The sequence below is a fragment of the Rhinolophus ferrumequinum genome, chromosome 4 (genome assembly GCF_004115265.2).
Source record: "Rhinolophus ferrumequinum isolate MPI-CBG mRhiFer1 chromosome 4, mRhiFer1_v1.p, whole genome shotgun sequence".
Taxonomy (NCBI): Eukaryota; Metazoa; Chordata; class Mammalia; order Chiroptera; family Rhinolophidae; genus Rhinolophus; species Rhinolophus ferrumequinum.
The window spans coordinates 40,773,574-40,799,677 of record NC_046287.1 but is presented as its reverse complement, the minus strand read 5'-3'; the positions used below and the strand labels follow the sequence as shown (position 1 = coordinate 40,799,677).

General features: G+C 35.3%; 1 protein-coding gene across 2 annotated transcripts in view; it reads right to left on the bottom strand.

Annotated features, from left to right (window-relative positions):
- Positions 1-26,104, bottom strand: part of GPC6 (glypican 6) — a 1,028,052-nt gene that overhangs the window by 308,974 nt on the left and 692,974 nt on the right. For both annotated transcript variants that reach the window (XM_033104888.1, XM_033104889.1), the window contains exon 4: positions 17,998-18,163. In XM_033104888.1, coding sequence (XP_032960779.1) covers positions 17,998-18,163 — 166 coding nt within the window. The remainder of the gene's footprint in view (positions 1-17,997; positions 18,164-26,104) is intronic.

Here is a 26,104-nt window from a genome sequence, read left to right as displayed (position 1 = left end):
AATTCCTCATGTGATACTCATAGTGAGTGAAAAAAATGTTAATTTACTCAGTTAAACAATATAAAAATGATAAAAGGAAAACTAAATTAAAAATAATTTGATATCATTGCTCATCTATCAAACTGACAAAAATGAAAAAGTGTAACAATACATTCTGTTGTTGAGGCTGTGGGACAACAGGCATTCATACTTATGACTCGTGGGAATGCAAATTAGTAGAAGCCTTCATGAGGAAAGTCTGTCAATACCTGATAAAACCACATATACACTTATATCTTGACTCAGTGATCTCACTTCTAGGAATCTACCCTGAAGATACACCTCCCAAAATACATATGCACTAAGTTAATCATTGCAGCATTATTTACATTAGCAAAATATTAAAACCAATACTGATAAACCATGGTACACCCACAAAATGGAGTACTATGTAGCTGCAGAAAAAGAATGAGGAAGATCTCTATGAACTGATCTGGAATGACATCCACAATTAAGTAAAAAACAGCAAAGTGTGAAAGAGTATAGTATGCTAGCCTTCACGTATGAAAAAAAGAAGATATAAGACATAGTATTAGGTTGGTGCAAAAGTAATTGTGGTTTTTGCAATTATTTTTAACCTTTGAACCTCTTACGGATGCTCATTTATGCAAAAGATGTACAGAGAAGATAAACCAGAAAACAAATAGACTGATCAATCTACAATTGGTGGGTGGGAACTGGATGGAAAGAACGAAAAGATGGTCAAGGGTTAGTATAAATAAGGAAGAAATGACACTTCTCAGCTTTTACATTTTTTGTATAGTTTTCAGACTTAGAACTATAGTAAGTTTTCACATTCTACCCCCAAATTATGAAGTAATTAAAACCAAGGATATAGGAGAACCTAAAAGGAAATACAAATATAACAAATGAGTCTAATTCTATTGACAATTAATAATATAATCACTTTAAAGAAGACAAGGAAGAAATAACTAATCAAAGTTATCTTTGAAACACTGTGTTTTCACTGATACTATAAAGACAAAAAGAAAAGTATACAAAGACCCTGCTCTAGCTAGTAAATATGTTTCTTAAAGAGGTATGGATTAGTAACTCTAACTTATGTATAAACTAGGATTGAAAAAATATGTTAATACATTGAAGATGACGAAAGCCAAGTTTCTCACTATTGGAGAAAGAAGTTACAAATAAGGAAAGAGGGAAGGCTAGAATGAATTTGTGGGGTTGAACTGGAATCAGTATGAACTCATAAATATATGCATGAGAGAGAGAGATGGAGAAATAGGCCAATGAATAAATAGAGATTGGGAGTATGTGTGGAATAGAATCTATCTATCTATCTATCTATCTATCTATCTATCTATCTATTTATCTATCTATCTATCTATCATCTATCTCCTAGTTCTGTTTGCAGAGAGGGTTTAATAGCAATGCTGCTACAGTAGTGATGAGCACAGCTAGTGCCCAGATCTTGCTTCCTAATACCATACTCCAATAAAACGAACCACGCTTTTTGAAGAAGTTGATTCCAGGACTGCAGTAGGGAATATACAAAAAAGATCCTGGAATATCCTGTGGTGATAAAAATGAGGAAGTGTTCAAAAAAGTATCAGCAGCATGTCATAAAGATACAGGACCCAACTGAAAGGAGCACCCAATATACAAACCTGGAACAATTTCAGCCATAAATAATACTATTATTGGATTATATCCATAGAATAAAATAAATACCAGTGAGTCTGTACTGGTATAAACAAATAAATAAGTAAGTAGTTGGGAGAGAAAAAAAATCCAATTTGGGGGGAGGATTCCAATTAATACATATAGAAAGAAAATCACCATCAATAGCCACAAGTTTTGGGAGAATTGGGATACTAGCATAGACTTCAAATATATTCCTTAAAATATGGATTACCAACAAAGGGAAAAAATAGTAACTTAACAGTGAGAAACCAGGATATAATGAATGTATGTGCTAATATTATGTACGAGAAGGACTCAACATCATTTCTATGGTATTCTTGCAAAAGGCACATCCTCAACTTAACCATGAGAGAACACTAGACATTTTCAAATTGAAAGAGATTCTGCACAATAACTGGCTAGTACCTCATCAAAAGTGTCACGGTTGTAAGAGATAAGGAAGTTGAGAAACTGTCACAAATTGGAGGATATGAAAGAGAACAATATCTAAATGCACGTGGGATCCCAGATTAGATCCTGAAACATGAAAAAAGATAAACTAATGAAATTAGAATGAGATTTGTAGTTAGTTAAACATATTGCGTCAATGTTCATTTTTTGGTTTTGATTATTGTACTATGGCTACTATGTATGTATGTCGTTAACAATAAGATAATCTGAGTAAAGGGTACGAGGTCAGACAATTAAGTTCGCAAATTCATCCTAGAAAAAGTGCCACATACCTCATTGCTGAATAACACTATGGTCACCTTAAAAACACTCCCTTTGGGAAGCTATGCACCGAAACCAGTGCCTAGTCCACCCTTCAAAGCAGTTTTGGAACTCTTTTTCTGAAATGGCGATCAGAGCTGTTGTAGTAATATCCTTGATGTCCTGAATGTCATCAAAATGTCTTTCTTTCAATATTTCCTTTATCTTCGGGTAAAGAAAGAAGTCATTGGGGGCCAGATCAGTTGAGTAGTGAGGGTGTTCCTATACAGTGATTTGTTTAGTGGCTAAAAACTCCCTCACAGACTGTGTGAGCTGGTTCATTATCGTGATGCAAGAGCCATGAATTGTTGGTGAAAAGTTCAGGTTGTCTATCTTTTTCATGCAGCCTTTTCAGCACTTCTAAATAGTAAACTTGTTTAACTGTTTGTCCAGTTGGTACAAATTCATAATGAATAATCCCTCTGTGGGGACAGAGTCCCAGAAAGCAGTTTCCAGGCTCTCGGCCTTACGTGGAAAGGTGCTGGCTCGGATAGTAGATGGCCGTTAGCTGTGGCTAGTTGGCCATCAGCTGTAACCAGTTAGCCAATTAGCCACTGATATAACTGCCACGGCTGCATTGGTTGGTCAGTCGGTTGGTTGGCAGGCAGAGAAGCGGACGGCAGGTTGCAGGTCGTGTGGATCCAGCCTCCAGTGAGACTATAGTGATATGACTCCCCTACCTATGGCTCCGTGGGTGTTCCTTTTTGGCCTAGCCATATCCTGCGTTCTTATGTGGGGAGTGGGACTAGAGGCCCCGCAGGCCGACCTGCATGACACCCTCTGATATCAAAAATGGTTAGAAATATCGTTGCAATTAGTTCACGAACTTAATTGTCAGACCTAGTATATGTCAACACTGCTACTATTCTTACAACTTTTCTGTAAGTCAAAAATTATTTCAAAATGTTAAAAAATAATTTGATCTCAAGCAGATCAAGACTGGAGAATAACCATTTGTAAAGCTATTTTTTTTTACTATAGCTCCTGAGCTATAAAGTCCATATGTCAAACTTAATGCATATTTAATATATGTATTAATAATATGCTATCTCTATCTATCTATCTATCTATCTATCTATATCTATCTATATAGCTATCTATATCTGTTTATCTATATCTATATCTATCTATCATCTATCTATATATTAACCCCCTGGTAAGACTACTCTAATTTTGAATTTTATTCATTTAGATAAGGGGTTGGCTAAAAGCCTCCCTATAAATGCTCAACAAAAAAATGTGTATCCTCAGGAAAATTTAAAGATATTTAAATAGAGAAACACTCTAAGCAAAAATGACATACTAATTATGACTTCTTATTCTTAAAACATACAGATATAAGGGGGGCTGGGGGTGGTAGATAAGGGTAAATGGGGTCAAATATATGCTGATGGAAGGAAAATGACGCTGGGTGGTGAACACACAATGTGATATATAGATGATATGTTACAGAATTGTACATTTGAAATGTAATTTTACTGCCCATTGTCATCCCAATAAGTTTTAATTAGAATAAAGGAAAAGAACTGTTAGATTGAGTCTAAAAAAAATTAGAACCATAAAGATGTCATATATGATGTTGCCTGGCGGACAATACTAAAAAGTCAAGCCTAAATCTTAAAATCAATCCCCTAATGCCTTCTAGAGGCAATGATTTGATGTCAGTGTCCTTATTCTCTCAATTAGTACAGGTTTCTGCACTTTTCCTGTATAAATGGGTACAGGTTTATCAAGAAGGATAACAGGCGCTTTCCTAAACTGCCATAGTAGCTCGTAAGGGGCTGTTTCTCTGGTCGATTAAGAGGTTTTAGATTAAAGAATTCGATTTTTATCTGGTAATCAATTCGTCAGATGAGGCTTATACTTTATCATTTTGTACTTCCAAGCTATTAATTTTTGCATCTTAAAAAGTACCTGGATGTAGTTTTAAATTAAACTGTTCTTGTCTTACATTTGTGATGAATACAAGCAATCTGATGCCCAGTGATCACAGATCCACTACATAGGAATCGATGTATGGCACAGCAGAATTAAAATAAATTTTTTAAAAAAAATCCTGAGGCAGCCAGAAGAAATGGAATTTAATATCTATCAATTCCACATGGAAATTGAATCCTGAAACTAACTTCGTCAAATCGAATTCAAAGGAAATGTAATAACCATTCAACACAGTTCATTGTCAGGTTTCTAAAAAAGAAAAAAATGTTGCATGGCCACTATTAAACTATTTGAAATGTTGATCTCAAAACCCAGGACTCCCATTGGGTGAAGGAAAATAAATGTAAATCTTCCCGAAGTGACTGGAAGCCTGAATGTAGCCTGCAGGCTCAACCTGTGATCGGGGCCACATGCGGCAACCTCAAATTATTGTTCTTAGGCTCAACCTTTCCTCTCACTTTGTCCTGGCTGCTTTCCAAAGGGGGACAGGTGGTTTTAGGGCATTTTCTTGGGTTACAAATAAAATACTATTTCATGGTTTTCACTTTTAATGGCCTAAGCAGAAGGTATTTGACAAAAGTCACTGTAGAGGTTTGGAGAAATAATTTATACTCTAGGGCATTCTTAAATCAGTAACTTGGCAATATGGGATTCAAAAAAAACCAAAAAAAAAAAAAAAAACCCACTTTCCTGCTCCTTCCAGTGTTAAATTGCAAAAGCTGCGTCATGTATGTTTGTCTTCCTCCTTGGGGGCACTCTATACTCAGAAACCAATGAATAGATTACACTGGTCCCTACATGCTGAGTTTTCATTGGTGACAGTTATGCCACAAGGCATGCAATGAAGTCAGAAGCTGCTTTCTGATACATAGAGTTTTTTTACCAGTGAAGAAAATGAATGCCCTTGGGGAGATTTTTTTATAAAATTAATACAATTCATGCCTCCACTTAAAATTCAGAATTTGGCACTGGCCAGAAATGAACAGTTATCCTGGATTTCATGCATTTAGGATTGTAAAAGCCAAAGCCAATAGAAAATACATTTCCTCTTGGATTAAACAATTATAAAATGTCAATGTGTATGATAAATACGACCACCAAGGGGTGCCTGAATCATGAGAAGGTATACTTTGGGGGACAACCAAGGTATCTCTATGTCGAACCATTATGTTAAGAATACTCACTCATATCTGCACAGTTGACATTCTAACTACACTTAATTAAAGAGGTTGGGGAGTATAGATATAGGCTCATTCTGAGAATACATACTGATGAGCATGCTGTTAAATGTTTAACATTTAGGCATAAAGACAGTATAATTTTACAGAAAAGGAACATGTAGGCACTTGCGTGGTGCCCAGTAAAGGGAATTCTGGTCACAATCTGTTGGACTTGATTGGGAAAGTTGGCCATAGAACTATTTGGGCTGTGGAAACCCTCTAACAGACCTTGGCATCTCCAGCTCCTGTCTGGAGTGGACAGTAGTAGTACACTACTATTTTCAATATCCAATTGGACATTCCCATTTTTGGTACCAATGTTTCTCAAACCCAACAAACCCTAAACAGATGGAAGAAATCCATGTTTGCCATACCCAATACTAGTTTCTCTATTTGTTGACAGCACGGATATTTTTTTATGTGTGCTTATCTCTGTCATATCTGATGTATTTGTTTCTTTGCCCTCTACATGTAGTCAGCTATATTTAGACATTAAGTCTTTATTTTTCAGCTCTACCATTAGTGCTCTCTTCCTTTTTCTTTCCATACCATGCTTACATGACCTCTCTAGTCTCACTACCATTAGTCTTGTCCATCTGAATCAATCCTGCACTTGTCTGCCAGATTACTATTTAGATCCCACCAGTCCCTAGGTTAAAATGCCCCGTGACTTGTCATGGCCCACAAGACAAAAGAAAGTCAAGTATTTGGCCTGACTTTCAAAGCTTCACAGTTTAATCCCGGCCAGTATTATTTCCCAAAATGCCAGCATATATGTATGCCTTTTTCACCTTGGCTGATTTTCTCAGAATCCCATCATGCTTATTCTTACCTTTGTATCACTGTTTTCCCATCCTGGAGTCATCATGTCATTATTCACCTGAGCAAGGGCAAGGTCATTTCTACTGAGATGGGCCCCACCTCCCAGGAACGAAGGCAAATCCAGAAACAGGAATAAGAAGAAGCTTGCATGATGAAGTGCCCTTCTTCCTATTTTGTCCCTTCAGTTCTTACTGATGAACTATCCTCTGACTACTTCATTTTGGTTTATAGCCTGTCCTTGTTATCTGTTTTGTTTGCATGAGAAATAGCGGCCACGCAATATCCAGTGCCTGCTGTTCTCTTGCTTTCTTGCCTACTCTGTTGCTTTCTACTTTCTAATTTCTATTTTCTGTTCATACCTTCCCAGATTATTCTCCCAAACATGGAACCACATTGCTTCTCCTTTAATGCTACGTCTGTGAACATGTCTTATTCGCTCAGATTTACATGCATTATCAAGTTTAATCCACACAAAGCTAAGATGTAGGTACCATTATCTCCAGCTTATTGATGAGAAAACTGAGATTTATGAAGGTTAAATAATAGTCCCCAAGTCAAACACAGTTAACAAATTATGAAGTCGGGATTTTAACTCACGTACTGTGTTTCCCCAAAAATAAGACCAGGTCTTATATTAATTTTTGCTCCAAAAGTTGCATTAGGGCTTATGTTCAGGGGATGTCATCCTGCAAAATCATGCTAGGGCTTATTTTCCACTTAGGTCTTATTTTCGGGGAAACAGGGTAGCTACTCAAGGACTACTGCTCTTAACTATGTTATCTTTACTTAAACAAACTCCCACTTTGAAAGCATACATTTCACCTCTTTGGAAACTATAATTTCTCAAAATCAGGTAGTACAGTTTTTATTTCTTTTGCATCTCCCATAAACGTCAGAAATACTGTCACAACGAAAAAGGCATCTAATGAATACCTCTTTAAAGAGAATCAGACGTAATCAGAATCATGGAAACTATAGGTATTTTAATGATCTAAACCTGTGTTGTCCAACATACCACTAGCCACATAATAATAGTGATTAAAATTTAAATTATTTTTTTAAAAAATTAGTTCCTCAGACACACTAGCCACATTTTAAGTGCTTAACAGCCACATGAGACTAAATTTAAATAATTAAAATAAAATAAAAATTCATTTGATCAGTATCATTAGACAGATTTCAAGCACTTAATAACCACGTTTGGCTGGTGGCTACTGTATTGGACAGCACAGATATAGAACATTTCCATATTGCAGAAATTGAACAGTGCTGGCAATATCAAATACTCAGTTTTCCCCAACATAACCCATCAATCCATGTGCCAGAGACTGAATTACTTCCTCAATACTCAGTAGGAGATAATTTGTGCAGTGGTTAAGAACCTGGGCTCTAAAGCCAAATCATGGCATTGCAACTTACAAGTTATATGATCTTGGACTGGTCACTTACCTGGTCTCAGTTTTCCCAGCTGTATAATGGAGACCATAATATTAGCTACTTAGTAGGGTTGTAAGGATTAAAAGTGTAAAGTGATTAAAACATTGTCTACTATAAAGTAAGTATCCAATAACTGTTATCTATTGTTGCTATGTATGTAATAGTCTCCAAACAGGAACTCAAAACAATAGAAATAGAGGGATAAAGTTTCTTACAACTCTCTTAGCCTTACGATTTGGATACTATAATTGTAAGTGAGTAGCAAGACACATTTATACATTCTCTCATGGACAACTTTGGGAGGTATATATCCAGATTTTCAACCAGTAGAGGGTGATGTTAGGCACATATTAAATTAGGTCACCAAGGACTTGTCAAATATTTTACACTCAGACACAGTGATTCAAATAAAAAATACTGCAAAACTGATTAATGAAGGGACACATGCTTTTCGCTTTGTGGCGTCACCTTCTAGAAGCCAGCTCCTATGCATGATATACCTCCTCAAAGGGCTCTGTGCTGCGGTATTTATAGAATTATTCCTGAGTAATACTTTTAGGACTACCGATGATTTCAGTTCTCCCACTTGGTTGAACATTCCACACAGATTTTTTGAGTACAGAATACATTTTTATTATTATGTTCACACAGAAGAGGTTGCAACACTGAACTGTTTTAAAGATAAGCAACTAATCTAGCAATAATTGAGGACATTGGATTTAGAAAACCAGGAAACACATACACAAGTGATAATACCAAGGGCTCCAAATAACCTTCACTAGCTGACTTCTGTGAATTTTGAGAATGCTCTCTTCGAAGTTAATGAACTCTTACAGAAGAGTAGTCCTGCCTCCTTTGGGAGAATGGACTTCTTCAGGCTATGTGAAACTCTTGGAGAGTCAGACATAAAGTTGAGGTAGGACAGGGTCACTTTCTGATTCAGTCAATCTGAAAGCCACATCAGCTCTGGCAATCAAAGGGATTGTCACTGCTACTTCCAAAATTCTCTCCCATCTACTTGCTTATCCATGTCACCCAATATTATCTTTAGGTCTTGCATTAAATAAGTTAATTTCTTTAATTTCCATTAAGATTTTAGTGGTGAATACTGATTTTTTTCTTGTTTTCATTATCAGTGTTCTTTCTAGAAGATTTCTGTACCTTAAAGAGTAAAAATGTACTGCATAGAGATACATCACTTCTTGGGATAAGTCATGTATTCAATGACTTATTTTTCATTTCTAACTTTTACTTCTTCAGAGGTTATAATGAAATAAATTCTTAGCGTAGCAAATTATTTAAATCCATGCAAAGAAAAAAATCAAGGACAAGTCTTTTTTTTTTTTAATGTGGGATTTGTATACGAGCTCTTATTTGAAGGACAAGGCATATTTCTTGCTTCATTATAATTTTAATTCTCTCCTGGCTATCTTACCAAGTATCTATAAACACAATATTTTTAAATGAGTTATGATCTCCACTTTTTTATATACCATGAAGTTTCTCAAAAGTTTAAATTATTCCCAAGGGCATTAATACCTATTTCCTTTTAGAGTAAACAATGAAAACTTGGCTTTAACTGTCAGAATACACTCAAGGCTACCTCCTCTAACCTGACTTCCACCCCTGTCTCCTTGGAGGGTTGTTCATTAATAAACAAGTCACAAAGACAACACGATGAAGAGAATAAAATTCTAAAAGACTCTTTTATAATGTTAAAGAATCAAGCCTGAGCAAAATTAAAACTAATTTCAAAATGACTCAAACTTAAAGACATACTCAGCAGTTCCACTCTTGAGCTGTAATCATAAATTACAGGAGCTTTTAGAGCAATTGGAAGATATACCTTAATATATCTTGGTATAGATTTAATTATATACATATATGTGAATGTTATGTTTCTGGGGATAGAGGCCTAAGTACTCCCATTAACACTACTATTTTTATCTTAGTAAAGTATTGCAACTTTGCACCAATTTGTTATTTGAGTTAAAATAAAGATTTTCCTTTTAGCTGTTAATCAGGATCTTGAGAGTGATCAAAATGCCCCAGGAGGTAACCCCCACACCCTGCACACACACATACACACTTTATTCTATTTAATCAGTGACGAAGATATTTTATTTATAATGGCCCTGGGACTTGTCATAAGTTTGCTATTGTGAAAAGCCATATGGTTTAGTGCTTTCTTTAACAATCCACTTACCTACCTCTATTTATGTTTCCTATTTTCTAGTTCCTACCACACAACAACTTCTCCTACCTCATATTTGTCTTATCTCCTCAAATTGGAATTGCTAAGAATGTCATTGGGCTAATATTTATACTGTTTGATTTTTGCCTGTGTTTTTGGGCTTTTGGGAATTTATTAATTCCATTCTAAAGAATCATCAAATATTTTCTCTTGGCATGCCAAAAGCCAGACATCTTGTGTTACAGCTTGAACTGAAACAAACATGACAGTGAAAACTACTGCATGTTAACAAAATCAGATGTTAATTATCAAAAACAAGTACCTTTTGACATAATTATCAAATTAAACCATTTACCTATAGAAAACATTGAAACTGACATGTACACTAAAAATAAAATGCCAAATCCCAAATACAAAGGTAATTCTCTAGCCACCTTGAATCATTCTGATATGCTCTGCTTTCTCCTGGTATTAAGTTAAATCCTTCTGTTGATTCTCACAGAAACTGGAGAGGTTGAAAAGACAGAAGAGGTGTTTCTGTAAACTTCATTTTGTAAATGGAACCTCTTGTATACTAAAGAACGTTGTACTTGCAAAAATATCTATGCCTCATTACATACAGGCCACTGGTTGGTGTTATGTTATATTGCAACATGAATTCCAACTTGAAAATCTAGTTTAGAATATCATAAATGTAGTCATCAGTAAATAGGAAATGGATCAACTACAATTATAAATTGTATAGAAGTTGAATATGTGGAAACTGGAATAGATGAATGAACAGGAATTGGCGTTCAGAGTAAAGACACACACACACATATACACAGAGACACACACATACACACACACACAGACACACACACAGAAAGACATAGAGACACACACACAGAGAGCTTAGAATGACTATTTGTCTATTACACCAAGGTCTGATGTGCTTTGCCTGCTTTGATCCATGGGAAAATCTGCTTGATTCAGGACAGAAATTGCAGTCCCATGAATCTCTTGAGTTGTTGCCTCAAGACCAGCATTAGTAAGTGCTCAGAGGTTAAGAAATGCCTACTTCTGTGTTTGCTGAATAGCCTCATACATTATACCACTCTTAAGGCATTAGCCCTATTGTACCACATAAAAAGACTTTCACATATGCAGAGTTCAGAAGTAAACTATTTTCTAAATATAAGAAGTTGATACCAAGTGCCACTTGTGAAGGTTGCTGTGTACTAGCCATCTATTTTCTTTCTCTTTTCCTTTCTTCTTCTCAGTGTGTTATTAGTACAACTTATGCATTCTGCCAGCATTACAGAGAGAACACAGCTATGATAAATGTCCACGAGAAATGAGACATATTAAATCAGATTATAAAAGGAAGGTAGGGATTTGGTTGGGTGGGGTTAGATTTCAACTGATAGAAAATAAAATGTTTTTATTAAAAAAAAACTTTCTTGGTGCTTTTAGGAACGTACAAGGTTAAAAGCAAGTTCTGCAGCTAACAGTGAGATCAGATTCTAAAATAATTGCTTTGGCTTTTATTCTTCAATTTCAGAGTTGTGCTTCTGGCCTGTATTATTGAGTAGGCTCTTGTCTCATACAAAGTGGAGATGAAGAAACCTTGAAAGCTTGCTCATAAGTGCAACTCTTGAATTTTTCTTTTTCTTTAGTTGAAAGGAAACAATTTTCTATGTCTAGGGTCTAGAGGTTTTCGAAACATGGCATTTCAAGATATACCAACGAGAGTCTATGATATTAACTATGGAATTCTTTGTAACTAAAAAGTTCTTATCAAATTTGTATTACAGAATTTCATGATTTAGAAAGTCTTTGAAAGAGGAGTATCTTATACAAATGCTTTTCACAGTTCCTTATACTTTTTTTTATATTCTTCTGAAATGCACCACCATTCAGTCCTGTACATTATAAAAAGAAAACCTGACTGCATTTACTAGAAACAATAAGTGTTTATCTAGCAACATCTACCCCGAGCACAAAGTTGTGAATACCCTATCTACCTTGAGGATAAACAACTCTTGTAGGTCCTAAGAAAGTCATTTGTGCATCAAAGTAACCATTTATTACATGACACCAGTCATTTGAATGACCTAGCACAGCTTCCTCATGGCTGGTTATAATTTTACAACTTGATAGCAGCTGTCACAATGAAAGAACCAGGTTCATTATCTGATTTGTTTCTGCCATGCCCTCACTCGTAGAGTCCATTAACAACAGAGATATGTGCTTTTTAAATTACTGAATTAGTCATAGTTCCTTTAAAAGAGTAGGCTCACAAAGTAAAATAAAACAGCTTTTTACTACATTCCCTTCCATTTCTCTGTCTACTTCTTTCCATTTATTCCATTGAAAGAACACATACAGAGCCCTGTTCGCAGCGGGCAGGGCCATATCTATTCTATCCCCATGCTTAAACCAGAACAAGGTCCATAGCAGTAAACGTGTTAGATTAATGAATAAATGAAGGAATGAATACATACTACCCAATCTATTGCCTCTTGGCCTGGCAAAAATATAGTACTCACTTTGGGTTGCATGTTTGATGCTCTCATGCTAGTTTTCTGTCTTTGGGCTGCCTTGAGACTTAATAGTTAGCTAGTTTGAAAGGAGAAAGAAAGCCCAGAAAGTTTGATACCAGTAGTTTGTCTGGTTTATGAGTACCCAAGGCTTGACTTAAAAATACAAGCTGCTTTGCTGGTTCCTCCTCCCTAACCCCCATTGGAGGACATCTATGGATCAAGGAATTCATCTTTTCTTGAGGAAAATTAACACAAATTCTCCAAATCTTATCAGATTCAGTCAATGGAAGTAGTGGTGATGAGATCTGATCATAAAACATGTCAAACATAAAACAAATAGGTATTTAAGAACTACTGACAGATCATGCTAGGCCTGTTGAAATTCTCACAGAAACTTGCAAATACTTGGGGCCTATTTGTAACAATTATATATGTTACAGCTATTAAGCATCAATTATCTTTGACGTTAATTCAATACTGTCCTGTTTCCTATTTCATTCTATACTTACCAAGATAGGGCTTCCCTGGCCACCAGATGAGAGGTTAAGTTTCCCTGCTGAGTAGACAGTACTGTAGCTAAGTAGACTTAGCATACTGTACTTCTATTTTCCTAATGTTTTATCACAGTTGATTATAATTAATTTAACTACATGAAATTCTCCAAGGGCAAAAAATGTCTTTGTCTAGCTAAGTCAATATAGTGAGCTGAATTAATATGTGAAGATTATTAGGGTCTAACTACCTGGGATAACCTAAAAAAATTAGGCTATCATGTTGGGACAAAAACATCTTCAAGTCTCACTTTTATGGAACTATGGAGACAGTTCTGCCTTATACTTGCAGTAATAAGCATCTTACAACATTCTAGCAATACACACACACACACACACACACAAATCAGAACAAAATAGAATCACTGCCTTTTGTCTCACCAACATTTGTCTTTCCATGTAAACTACCCGCTTTTTTTGTTCACTCTGCGGTTCTCACCTTCTACAAAGTCTTAGAAAGTACCAGATATTTGGAGGAGGCTATCCCACACATCTTGGGTTTTAAAGTAGAAACAAGATTTATTCTCGTCATGTAAGTGTATTTTCGGCCTTAACTTTGATGCTCATGAACTAGGTGTAATCTGCAACGTGGCCCCTTGTCCAACAGAACAATTCTTATCTGAGGAGGGTTGGCATCAGTGCCAAACACTCAAAATAACGACAGGATATTACTGAAACAATGAATTCTGCTCACAAACTGTTTCCCTCAAGGAAATTTTAATTTCCGTAAACATTTTTCAAGAAAACCCTTTTGCACTCAGGCAACATTCAACAGTTACACTAAAATAAGTTGTGTATGAATATCGAGTAGTAACACTTGGGGTAAGTGCCTGAGCAGAGACAGGCAATGCGTCAAATTACGTTGTTCTCCTACTGCATAGTTTCTAATACTGAGAACAGGCTTAAAACCACTCTTGTGTTCTTTCAGATCCTGCCTGGCTGAGGGGTCCTGCAAAGCATGGCCCATCGTTTAGCGCAGCAAGTTGAAGTGCAAACAGAAGCTGGTTTGTGCCTTGTACCAGGGAATCCCATACACCCCTAGAAAGCAGCTGAAAATTCCTGGTGGAGACGAACTGAGGCTGCTCAAGTACTCTAAAATGGGTCTAGAAGCATCTTGCTCATTGGCAACAACTTTTTTTTTTTTTAAAGCCTCTTTGGGCAAAAAGTGAAGAGTTCCTCCTTTTTCCTGCAATAGTTAATTGATAAGAATTTTTTGAGTACTATCTCTGTGCAGGGCGTGGAGTCAAACTTCCTAAAAGAGGACTGTGAGAATGCACCCTGTGTAGATTCCTGATTTTTTTTCTTGGATTAAAGAACCTTACAGAATCTCAGAAGTGAATGGAATAGCACTGGGGTTGTTACTTGAGTCCTTATAGCATGTCATTTTATCAGTGAATCGCCTCTCTTTTGGCATGATCCCGACACCAACTGAATTCTTAACAGTTACACATCACTTTCAATTAATTGGTGGCATTTGTAAAGATCCTGAGATCTCCAACTCAATTCTTGTGTTTATTGACAGCTGATTGCATGGTGCTGTTAATATTTCAGATGAGCGCATAATAATGAAAAAACACTTATGAAATGCATAACCTGGGACATTGATGCAGCAGATAGAGATGGCTTATGCAGTTGACAGCAACCAGAGTGAAAGGTTTGATGAAAAGACGCAAGAAGCACAAGAGTGATGGGCTGCAGGTGCTAACTAAAGAGAGGGCGATTATATATAATTTTTTTTGGATTACTTATTTCCTCATTGATCTTTGATCCTTCATTCCTGAACACTGTAACACTGTCATCTTGGATGTATATGTGTAGAAAATGGATTTCGCACATTTGATTAATTAATATAATAAATTTGTGAACACTTCACATAGGGACACAGATTATCAAGAACATATTTGGCTCCACAATCTATGTTGGTGGTCAATTCTCAATGCCATAGCAAAACCCGAAAAATGACGACTGGGAGAATTTTCTCAGAGGTCTCTAACATTCATTAAAAAAATCAAATACAGGAACAATGGGTACGAAATATATTGTAGGACTAACCACCTTGTTTCCTTTTCATTAAAATACTTCCAACACTTAGTGGCTTCAACGTTTAGTTTTTAAATCAAATTATTTTCCAGACTTATAATTTCACATTAAATTGGCATCTAAGAGACTGAACTGATTGAAAGTATAAGGATTTGTTTTACATCAAATAGCCAACCAACACCGAGAAAAAAGAGCCAATTAAGAAGTTATTGTTGCTCATACAAGTTAAAAAGCCCGTATTCTCATTCTTAATGTGTTGCTCTTAGTAACAAAATCCACACGTCCACTTTCATCAATAAGTTACAGGCTGACCAAAGACAATTTAATTCTGCTCTGAATTAGAGCAGTTTCAACCAAAAAGTATGACTAGTCTTCATGACTCAAGAGTGATGCTATGAGGTTTAATCTAGTTTTTAAAATACGCAAATGTTTTTAGATTTCTTGATGAGAGTACATTTGTATTAGCATTATTTGGGAAAAATGTATTTGCCAAAATTAATCTAAATGCACATTTTAGAAGATCAAGTTTATCCTGATTACTTTTTAAATTCATGCCCCCTCTAAATTCTTAGCAAAAAAATATTGTTTTTGAGTTAGAAGGGTCCCTTAATGATTAACTTTCTAAAAACTCCCTCATTTTTCAACTGAAATAACCCAAGATCATACAATCAGATTTCGTCCTCCCACTGAAAGGACAGAGAATAGTATTTAATTTATTCTCTCTGAAATGATTTTTGAAATTTTGTTAAATGACTTACATTGGAATCTACCCACTCTAAATTTTTTCTTTAAAACGTCAAAACCATTTTCATTTGGGCTTCCTAAGCTTGATCATGTGTTAGCCAATGGGTTTCATTGCCACAGCTATAACCTAAAAGCACATTGTCACACAGTGGGCTTAGGTTTCTCTGTATTCCAACACATCTCAGATCTTTTTCCTATTCTATGCAAATCTTAGATATCAGCAGACTTTACTCATGCATTCTGGGTTTAGAGGTTGGCATAAATGATGAAGGCCCTCTGAGGCTCACAACTACAACTGTTATTTGCACCACTCTGCTTGTCACTATGCAATTGCAGTAAATGCAATTGAAAGTACTTTTATTTGAAGGCTATTTGACAGAGGGTGGAGAAAATACATTTACTCTTTCAAGGCCTATATATTTTTCTGGGAGAAGCTTGCCTATGAAATTTGTCCTTTTATCCTTGGATAGCTATTTGGGAAATATCTTTTTGCAGTGTAACCCCCTGAGTGATTTCTTCAACTTAAGACCTGAGCCATGACTCACAGACCTTCCCTGACTCATCCTCACCCTGTTTCCTCCCACCTTCTAAAGACTGGCAGGCTGTTTCATGCTTGCACGCTTGAAGCATTTTTGTCCATAGAATGAGGAAGAAATTTGCATATTTTAGCAAAAATATTGACCTAGTTTGATCATAGGTATTTAAGGAAGGAGTTGTTTACTAATATTGAAACAGCATACAAATCACATTGAACAGCTTAAAACTGGTTCTGCTCTCTTAAAGCAGATCGGTGATTAATACAATCCTTGAGTTATTTTAGAGACAGCACTGCGCATATGCCACCCCTGTCCTCTAGCCGCACCCAGAACCAAAGTCTCACCCGGCCCCACAGAACCAAAGGATCTGAACAGTAGCGGAACACGAATACCCACCCTTTCAGAAACCAAGGGTCCGCTGTCCAGGAAGATCTGGTGCTGAAGTCCCTTTACCATAAATGGCCAAGTCCCAAGGTCCGCCAATTAAAACTTACCCCAGCAGCACTCCCGCAAACCTGTTCGGATAACTCCTTAAAACCTTCCTGGTGGCTCTGGCGGTTAGAGCTCTGTGCGCCTAACTTCTAAGGCTGCTGGTTCGATTCCCACATGGGCCAGTAGGCTCTCAACCACAAGGTTGCCAGTTCAATTCCTCGAGTCCCGCAAGGGATGGTGGGCTCTGCCCCCTGCAACTAAGATTGAACACGGCACCTTGAGCTGAGCTGCCGCTGAGCTCCCGGATGGCTCAGTTGGTTGGAGCGCGTCCTCTCAACCACAAGGTTGCCGGTTCGATTCGTCGACTCCCGCAAGGGAAGGTGGGCTGCGCCCCCTGCAACTAACAACAGCAAGTGGACCTGGAGCTGAGCTGTGCCCTCCACAACTAAGATTGAAAGGACAACAACTTGACTTGGAAAAAAGTCCTGGAAGTACACACCGTTCCCCAATAAAGTCCTGTTCCCCTTCCCCAATAAAAAAAAAAAAAAAAAAAAAACCTTCCCATTGTAAGCCATTGGCTAGTTCGTGTTTTAAGTGATACAGTTTCCCCTTCTACTTGCCTAGCACTCTGCACATAAAACAATTCCAGTTTTTCCCCTGGTGCTCAGTGTTGGGCTCTGCTGTACGCGTGGTGGGGACCAGCTCTCTTCCTGTTCGGTTCCAGGAACAGTGCGTTTGTGAGTATGTTGAGGGGATACAAATCAAACTGTGGATTTCTTTTCAAGAACCTTTTCTAACTTGTGCTTTCTTACAGGATCTCACAGAAATTCAACACAGGCTACTTTTACCTTCGTCAGAGAGATCAGCGAACTCAACACAGCGGGCGTGGACAATCTTCAACAGGACTGTCCTTCACAATATTGAAAGACGCCTTATTTTTTTTGAAGAAAAAAAGAAAAATGCAAATAATGTTTATAATCTGCTAAACGCGGCTTTGTGTGTGTGTGCTTTAGTCCTCTTACTCCCCACAAGTCATCACAACTTCGAACCTGCCCTCAGGCATCACGGACGCTCTGCTCTCGGATCAGTGTAAACGCTCCTTACCTATAAACAGATTCCACTCGGTGTCCAGATCGGCCTGATTTGCCAGACAGCCCTTCATAACGTTGAGGCAGTAGTTGTTGCAAGGCCTTACGGAGGGAAGTCCTCGACAATATGGGCAGTACAGCATCTTCATGAGAGCACGGATGCACCCTGGGGTCGGGCTGACCTGTAGATTTATTTAAAAAGAAAGAAAATCGGAAATAAGAAGGTGGAAGAAAGAAAAACGACGTAGCCCATTTTCTCTTTTTTTAAAAATGAGATGAAATGGTTCTGATAAACCTCCAGCAGGAGAGCAGAAGGTTAAAGGAACCATCAGCATCTTAACCCTTTGTAATACTTGATCTTGAAGACAGTCATTTCTTGTTAACTAGTTCTCTTTGGCATAGTAATCGTCAATTTTCTTGAAATGTCAAACATTTTGATATATATATCATTGTAATTCAGCCCTAAAACCTAGACACTGTTTCCTTGCAATAGAACATGAAATGAGATAATGCACGTGAAAGCAATTTGCGAAGTTAAAAGCCCCATAAAAATGTAGGTATTATTAAAGTTTAATGTGACACCTTTAGAAAATTTTCTAACTGGTTATTTGACCCTGCTTCTAAAGGAAGTTGGCAGATATACTTCCTTTGTACATAACTTTTTCAAAAGGATCAATATCAACTTGTCTGGGATTTCTGAGATCCCGGCCTGCTCAGAAGCAATGCAAATGCTAAGGCACCACGTTCAGGCATCTGAAGCTATGCAGCTCTGGAATTCCGTGGAAAATGGACCCAATGTTGAAAGTGAGTAGAAATCCTTTCAGTGATTGAGAACAGCTGATAATCAACTAACAATGAAGTGTATTTGCCTTGCACACGGAAAGCAGCCTGCTCCTTCCAAAGTTAATCTATTCTAAACCAATACGGCCTTTTTAGGCTTATTGAAAGTTCTAATTTGACATCAAGTGCAAGGAATATTTAAAACAGTATGGAACAACCACAGCAACAAAAATATAGAAAGCTCTTTTTCATGACTAGACACAGATATTATTGTCATATTTATTAGGTTGGTTCCGTATAATTTTTGTATATTAGTCAAGTAACTGTATGTTGTTATTCTTGAGTTCTAGATCTGAGGACAAGCCTCTAAGTTGTATCATTTTGACGTCTTGGAGTGTTACAGTCTTGTCAAATAGACCTGGATCCACAGGTGACATTTACATGTCCAGAACATTCTTATACTGACAGAACATAACACCAATATAAAGGTGGGTCAATAAAAGTTATTTTCACATAAATGGATACTTCAACAACTATAGTTGATCTCTGTCATTTTCAATCGTTTATCTAGAAAGTACATTTGAAGTTTTTGATGCAAGGCTTTAATTTTTGTAACATTTTCTTAACTTTATGTTTTATACTGAGAATATCCCTAATACATTATTTTAGCTGTTTATTTATGTGTTTAGGCACTGAAATTTATAGTTGTCCTTCTGTTTTTTGTTTTTTTTTAATTTTCTTTTCAAAATTGTACGAAAATTTTCAAACATACAGAAAAGTTCAAAGATTTTCCTAGTGAATACCCATATTCCCACTCCTAGATTCTACATTTAACATTTTCTTACACTTGCTTATTCACACATCCATCCATGTATCCTTCTATCCATCCATTCATCCACCTTTATTTTTCATGCATTTCATTTTTAATATTCTTTTTATTTTTACTTTTCCTGGTAATTTAATGTTGGCTTTAATAACATAGAATTAACATGATCAATAACAGAAAATTAGTGTGTTAAGTACTGCAAATCAAATGTGTGAAGTAACATATAATTGGCCTTTCTTTATCAAGATATTCAGAGAATGGTTTTGCATCCATTAATTCTAAAACTTATTTTCCAGCAATAAAACAAAAATACAAAGGGAAAACAAAAGTGAGGAGTCTAGTGATTTCTCCTTTGAGCGCACATTAGTGCCACCATATCATTTTCTCCAGATGAGCTATTTTGTAGAAAATGCCAAACTTTATCCACAATTGAGCAGTGTTGTTTTAAAATTTTCTTTTGTCCACTTATATGCGTAGCCCGACATTCACAGAAAATACAGACAAATATTCTGTATTCTCCAAACAGAATCAATGTCAAATTTCAAATTCTTATTCATTTTACTTATTTGGCATGGTTGCCATTCTACAAATCTTTGTTCATAGGATTTTGTGTTCCATAGCCTTGCAATTTCTGTCCTAACCCTGATGTATTTCTCCAGAGTCCTACCCAATGTTCATCCAAGCTGACTAAGCAGTTTCTTCCTTTTTCTCACACAGTGCGTTGGTATAAAACCTGGAACATTTGTAAATATTGGGGATGCAAATTTGAGATCTCATGAACAGTATGGACTCTTTTTCATCACTATAAGCTACATCATTCTGCAAAATACGCATATCATTATAAGGTGCTATGATTATGATTTAGGTACTCAAGAAGTGCTTTTTGAATTGAAATCTCTATTGTGTTTCCCTATTTCTTGGCCATACTGATATTCAAAGAAGAAAGGAACATAATATTTTTATACATCCAGCATTCAACTGTTGCTTCTTAACTTTGTTTTCAAAGGTTACTGATTGCATTAATTCCAAAGCTTTCCTTTAACTTTTTTTTTTGTGTGTTGGAACCAGTACAATTTACTCAGTCTGACATTTAAGAAGAGTCTCCAATCAGTGTAGCCACCAACAGAGAAAATTGAACAGCCTTAATAACCTGAAAGAACAATGTTGTTCAAGTTAAATGTGGCTGTCTTAGTACTTTTAGAAATGACATCCTTCCTGATCAAATAAAGGGCCTTTGAAGATGAAGAAAATGGAGAGTGGAGAATCAAAGTTGAAGCTTTCATGTTCACAGACCATATTTTTTGAATTGACACAACTGCATGCTTGAATTAAAAAAAAAAAATCATCATTTCAAACTGAAGACTTTTTGAAGTAAGCCTCTGAAAAGAAGGTTGTTTTAAATGCCAATTGTGTGCAGGGGTATTTCTCTTTTTAAATGTTTAATAGTGTTTTAAAACTGTGCTATAACTACTTAAAAAAATCTTTTTATTTTGAAATCAATATAGACTCACAAAAGTTGCTAAATAGTAGAGGCCTGGGTGCCTTTCCCTCACCATCCCCCCAATGGCAACGTCTCATACAGCTGCAGTATAATATCGCTATGAGGAAACTGATGTTGGTACATTGCTGCTAACTGATTTATAGACCTTATTCTGTTTTCATGATTTTTGTCTTCCTACTTTCCTTTGTGAATGTGTAAGTATCCTTCTGTGAAATTTTATCTCATGTATAAATTTGTGTAATGCCACCACAATCAGAATACAGAACTTTTCCATCTCCAGAAAAGGACTCCCTCGTGCTACCTCTCCACCCCACTTCCTGTCCTTGTCACTTGGCAATCTATTGCCACTGATCTTTTTTCATTTCTATAATTTTCTTATTTCAAGAATGTTATTTAAATGGAATCATACAGTATGCACCCTTTTGAGCTTCACTTTTTAAAACAAAAAATGGAGCATAGTGCCCTTGACGTCCATCCAAGTTGTTTCATGTATTAATAGTTCCTTCCTTTTTTAATGCTGAGTAGTATTCCATTGTTTGAATGTAACAGAATTTGTTCAACTGTTCACTCACTGAAGGATATCTGGATTGTTTCCAGTACTTTACTATTAGGAAAAAAGCTTTTATGAGCATTCATGTACAGGTTTGTGCATCAACATAAGTTTTTATTTATCTGGGACAAATGCTCAGGAGTGCATTCGATGAGTCAAGTAGTTAGTACATTTAGTTTTGTAAGAAATTGCTGAACTATTTTCCGATTGATTGTAGTACTTTACATTTCCATCAGCAATGTTTGATAGATGCAGTTTATCCCCATATACTTGCCAGTATTTGGTCTTATCACTGTTTTTTATTTTAGTCATTTTAATAAGAATATTATCTACTTTTAAATTTATAGTAAGTTTTCTTTGAATGATATCTATACCTGTAATCTAGCCTCAATGTGTTCTAATAAACATCCGATCCAATTTCATTAACCAGCTAATCTCTGGAAAATGTGCAACATTAAAAAAATAATTTTGAAATAGTAGATAAGTATATAAATCTATATATTTGGAAAATCCAAAATAAACAAAGCAGTTATAAAAATCTCACATTTAAAATTTAGAATACAATAATTCTCAAACACTTAGCACCACAAATTTATACATTTTGTGGATTATTAGGAAAAAAATTCATACTGAAAAAAATTGTGTTCATTTAGCAACAATAAAGAATAAAATCCATCTTGAGAAACAAAATGTTGAGTTGTGTTTGTTTTTTTTTAAGTTGGTGATGTGGATTTTTTATTATTTAAAAAAAATGGCTGTAGCTTCCTAGATATTCAAAGTATACTGAGAAATAAACTTAAGTAAAAGAGTAAGTTGAGATGTTTATAAAAGTGATACCCACTTGGTATGAATGAACAGTGTTTTGTAAGTGAAAAATTAGTAAGTTGAAATTGACATTCTTTTTCGTACTTGTCTGTGCTCCCACCTAACTTTTACATTTTGTCCATCACCAGTAGTAATCCTTTGTCAAGAATTCACAGTATTATGGGGAAAAAAGGAAAATAATCAACGGTTGCTATTCCATTATCCTACTTTGCAAAGACAGGTACAAATTTGTGAGTTAATCAAGTACAATTTCAACATAAAATCTTTGCATTTTGGGTTTAGTTCTTCTTACTACTTTTATATAATGAATGACTTACAAATTATCATTTTGCAGTTGATGTTATAATTAACTAGTTGTAAGAAATAATAATACATTTTAAGGAATAATAATATAATTTAAAACTAAGTTTCCTTGTAAAATCACTGAAAAATAAATAAAATAAAAATAATTGAGCTGTTAGTTTGTACCCTTGTGGGTTTTTGTTGTTTGTGTTTCTTTTTTGAAAAGTTAAGGCAAAATACATTGAAATATGACAAGGAATATAAAAAGAGCCCTTAATAAAGCTGTACTGGGATATAGCACTAAGACATATCTACCTGGCTAGCCATATGTGTCAGGATGTTATAGCAAAAAATTCTTATATTTCCTAAACGTGATTTGAGGCATAGCATTCTCTTAACCTAGCCATATAACAACAATTCTTTGCAGGTCTTTAATAGACTTAAGCTTTCTGTATCTGGACCAACATTCATGCATCTGTACTCAAATTAACAATTCCTAATAGTAGCCAATGTAAAATAAGACTGTCTCTTAAAACATTTTTTAAAAGAAAACATGTGAAAGTTACAAATCTATATTTATACACAGTGAACATATACCTAGGAAGTGCTTGTTTCTATGAAAATCATACAGCCGAATTAATAAAGTAAACATATCTGTCTTCTGCTCCCAAAAGACAAGTTAATATAAGTGAATTCTTTAACTAATATAAATTCAAAATGTATTTTTTGAGTAAGAGTTGATACCATCCTCCATTTTCTAATCTATAGCCATATTAAATGATATGTTTGTACTCATCATCTCAATATATCACCAGATTCTGAAGTATCTTTTGAATGCCTCAAGAATGATACAGTCAACATAGTTTCCTGTTAAGTTATTTGCATTATAATTCTTTAACAATCAGTAACCTGTAACTAGGCTTTGTGGTAAGTTCATGAGAATTTAAATATTTTCTTCCTTGTTCACTCATGCAACTTTCATTCATCCAACATTAATGATAATAGACAAAGAGATCCTGGACCAGCATTGGAATGCTCTGGAATACATTCATTTCTGGATCATTTCATGGAAGAAATGATCTAGAGGAAAGGCAGTGTAAAGAACACCCATGATTGAGCATTTAGCTCAGAACTGGGAAGTAGGTGTTAGCAGAAGTGGCTTCTGAAGAAAGCCATGCAACAAAAGTCTGTAGGATAAGCATGGAAGAAGAGTGACATCACAGACACGGTGGAGTAGGAAACACCACGAATAAGTCCTTCCATTGAAGCAACCATTAAGCTAGCAAAAAACAAAAAACAAAAAGACAATCAAATTTCTGAGAACTCGAATCTAATTTAATAACCGTACAGCAACCAGGTCAGTGCTTAGTAAAGAAAGAGAATGCTAAATTTCAGTAAAAAAGGACTGCTAAATCTCAAGTCTCAAGATGTTTTATAAGATTGCCATCATACTAAGCATTTTCTCTGAACCACATTGAAATGAAACTAGAAATCAGTATCAGAAGGAAAACTGGAAAGTTCACAAATAAGTGGGAATTAAACCACTTATTATACTCCTTACAACCAATAAGTTAAAGAAGAAATCACTAGGGATATTAGAAAATACATAGATGAATGAAAATGAAAATGAAGACAGAACATAAAAAACAAACAAAAAAAAAACACAACTGATAGCCATAGATGCCTCTATATATATATATATATATATATATATATATATATATATGTATATAAAGTTTTGTTTATCTCCACTTACTCTTTATTATTTCCTTCTTTTTACTAACTTTGGTTTTAGTTGCTCTTCTTTTTCTATTTTCTTAAGGTATAAATCTAGGTATTGATTTGAGATCTTTCTTCTCCCAGAAGCTGGGATAGAGGCATGAGATAGCCTATTCCTCTGAGCCTCCAGAAGGAATCAGTTCTGCTGACATCTTGACTTCAGACTTCTAGCCTCCCAAACTGTTAGATAATATATATATATTATCTATATTTATTATTATTTATTTATATTTATTATTATTATCTATATTTATTATTATTTATATATATATATAAAAATCACTCAGTTTGTGGTAATATGTTATGGAACCCTTAGGAGACTAATAAATACACCAACAAATGAGATAATCTTGATGAAATGGACAAGTTCCTAGAAACACACAATCTACCAAGACTGAATCATGACAAAATAGGAAATATGAATATACCTATAAGTAAAGAGATTGAATTTGTAATTAAAAACTTTCCAACAAAGAAAAACCTGGGACGAGATGGCTTCAGTGATAAATTCTACCCATTTTTAAAGAATTAACAAAAATTCTCTAAAACTCTTCCAAAAAAATAGAAGATGAGGAAATATTTTCTACCTCATTGTAAGAGACAAGTATTACTTGATCCCAAAGCTAGACAAAGACATAATAAGGGAAGAAAACTATAGAAACTATAGACAAATACCTCTTATAAATATAGAGGGAAAAAGAAAACCTTCAACAAAATACTAGCAAACTGAATCCAACATCATATTAAAAACATTATAAACCGTGACCATGTGGGATTTAACCCAAGAATGCAAGGGTGGTTCAACATAAGAAAACCAATCAAGACTCATAGAGCAAAGAAACAGAACCCACATGATCATATTAATTGATGCACAGAGCTTTTGATAAAGTACAACACATTTTCATGATAAATACATAGAAAAAACTAAAAATAGAAGGTAACTTCCTAACCATGATAAAGAGCATATATGAAAACCTAAAGCTGACATCATTCTCAATGGGACAAGCGAAGGAGGCCCGCTTTCATCAGTGCTCGTCAAGATCATACTGAATATTCTAGCTAGAGTCATTAGGCAAGAAAAAGAAATAAAAGGTATCCAAATTGGAAAGGAAAAAATAAAGCTATCTCTATTCATAGATGGCACACTTCTACATACAGCAAATCCCAAAGCATACACACACACACACACACACACACACACACACACACACACACACACACTAGAGCTAATAAATGAATTCAGCAAAATTGCAAGGTATACGATCAACACACAAAAATCTACTTAGTTTCTATACACTAGTAATGAACAACCTGCAAAGGAAATTTAAAAAGCTATTCCATTTACAATAATATCCAAAAGAATACATTTAACCAAGGAAATAATGGAATTTTACACTAAAAACTATAAAGCATTGCTAAAAGAAATTAAAGAAGGCCTAAATAAATGGAAAAACATCTTGTGTTCACGTTCTGGAAGACTTAATATTGTTAAGATAGCAGTACTACTCAAAGTAATATACAGATTCATTGCAAACCTTACCAAAATTCTAAGTTTTTACTTGCAAAAATGGAAAAACCAA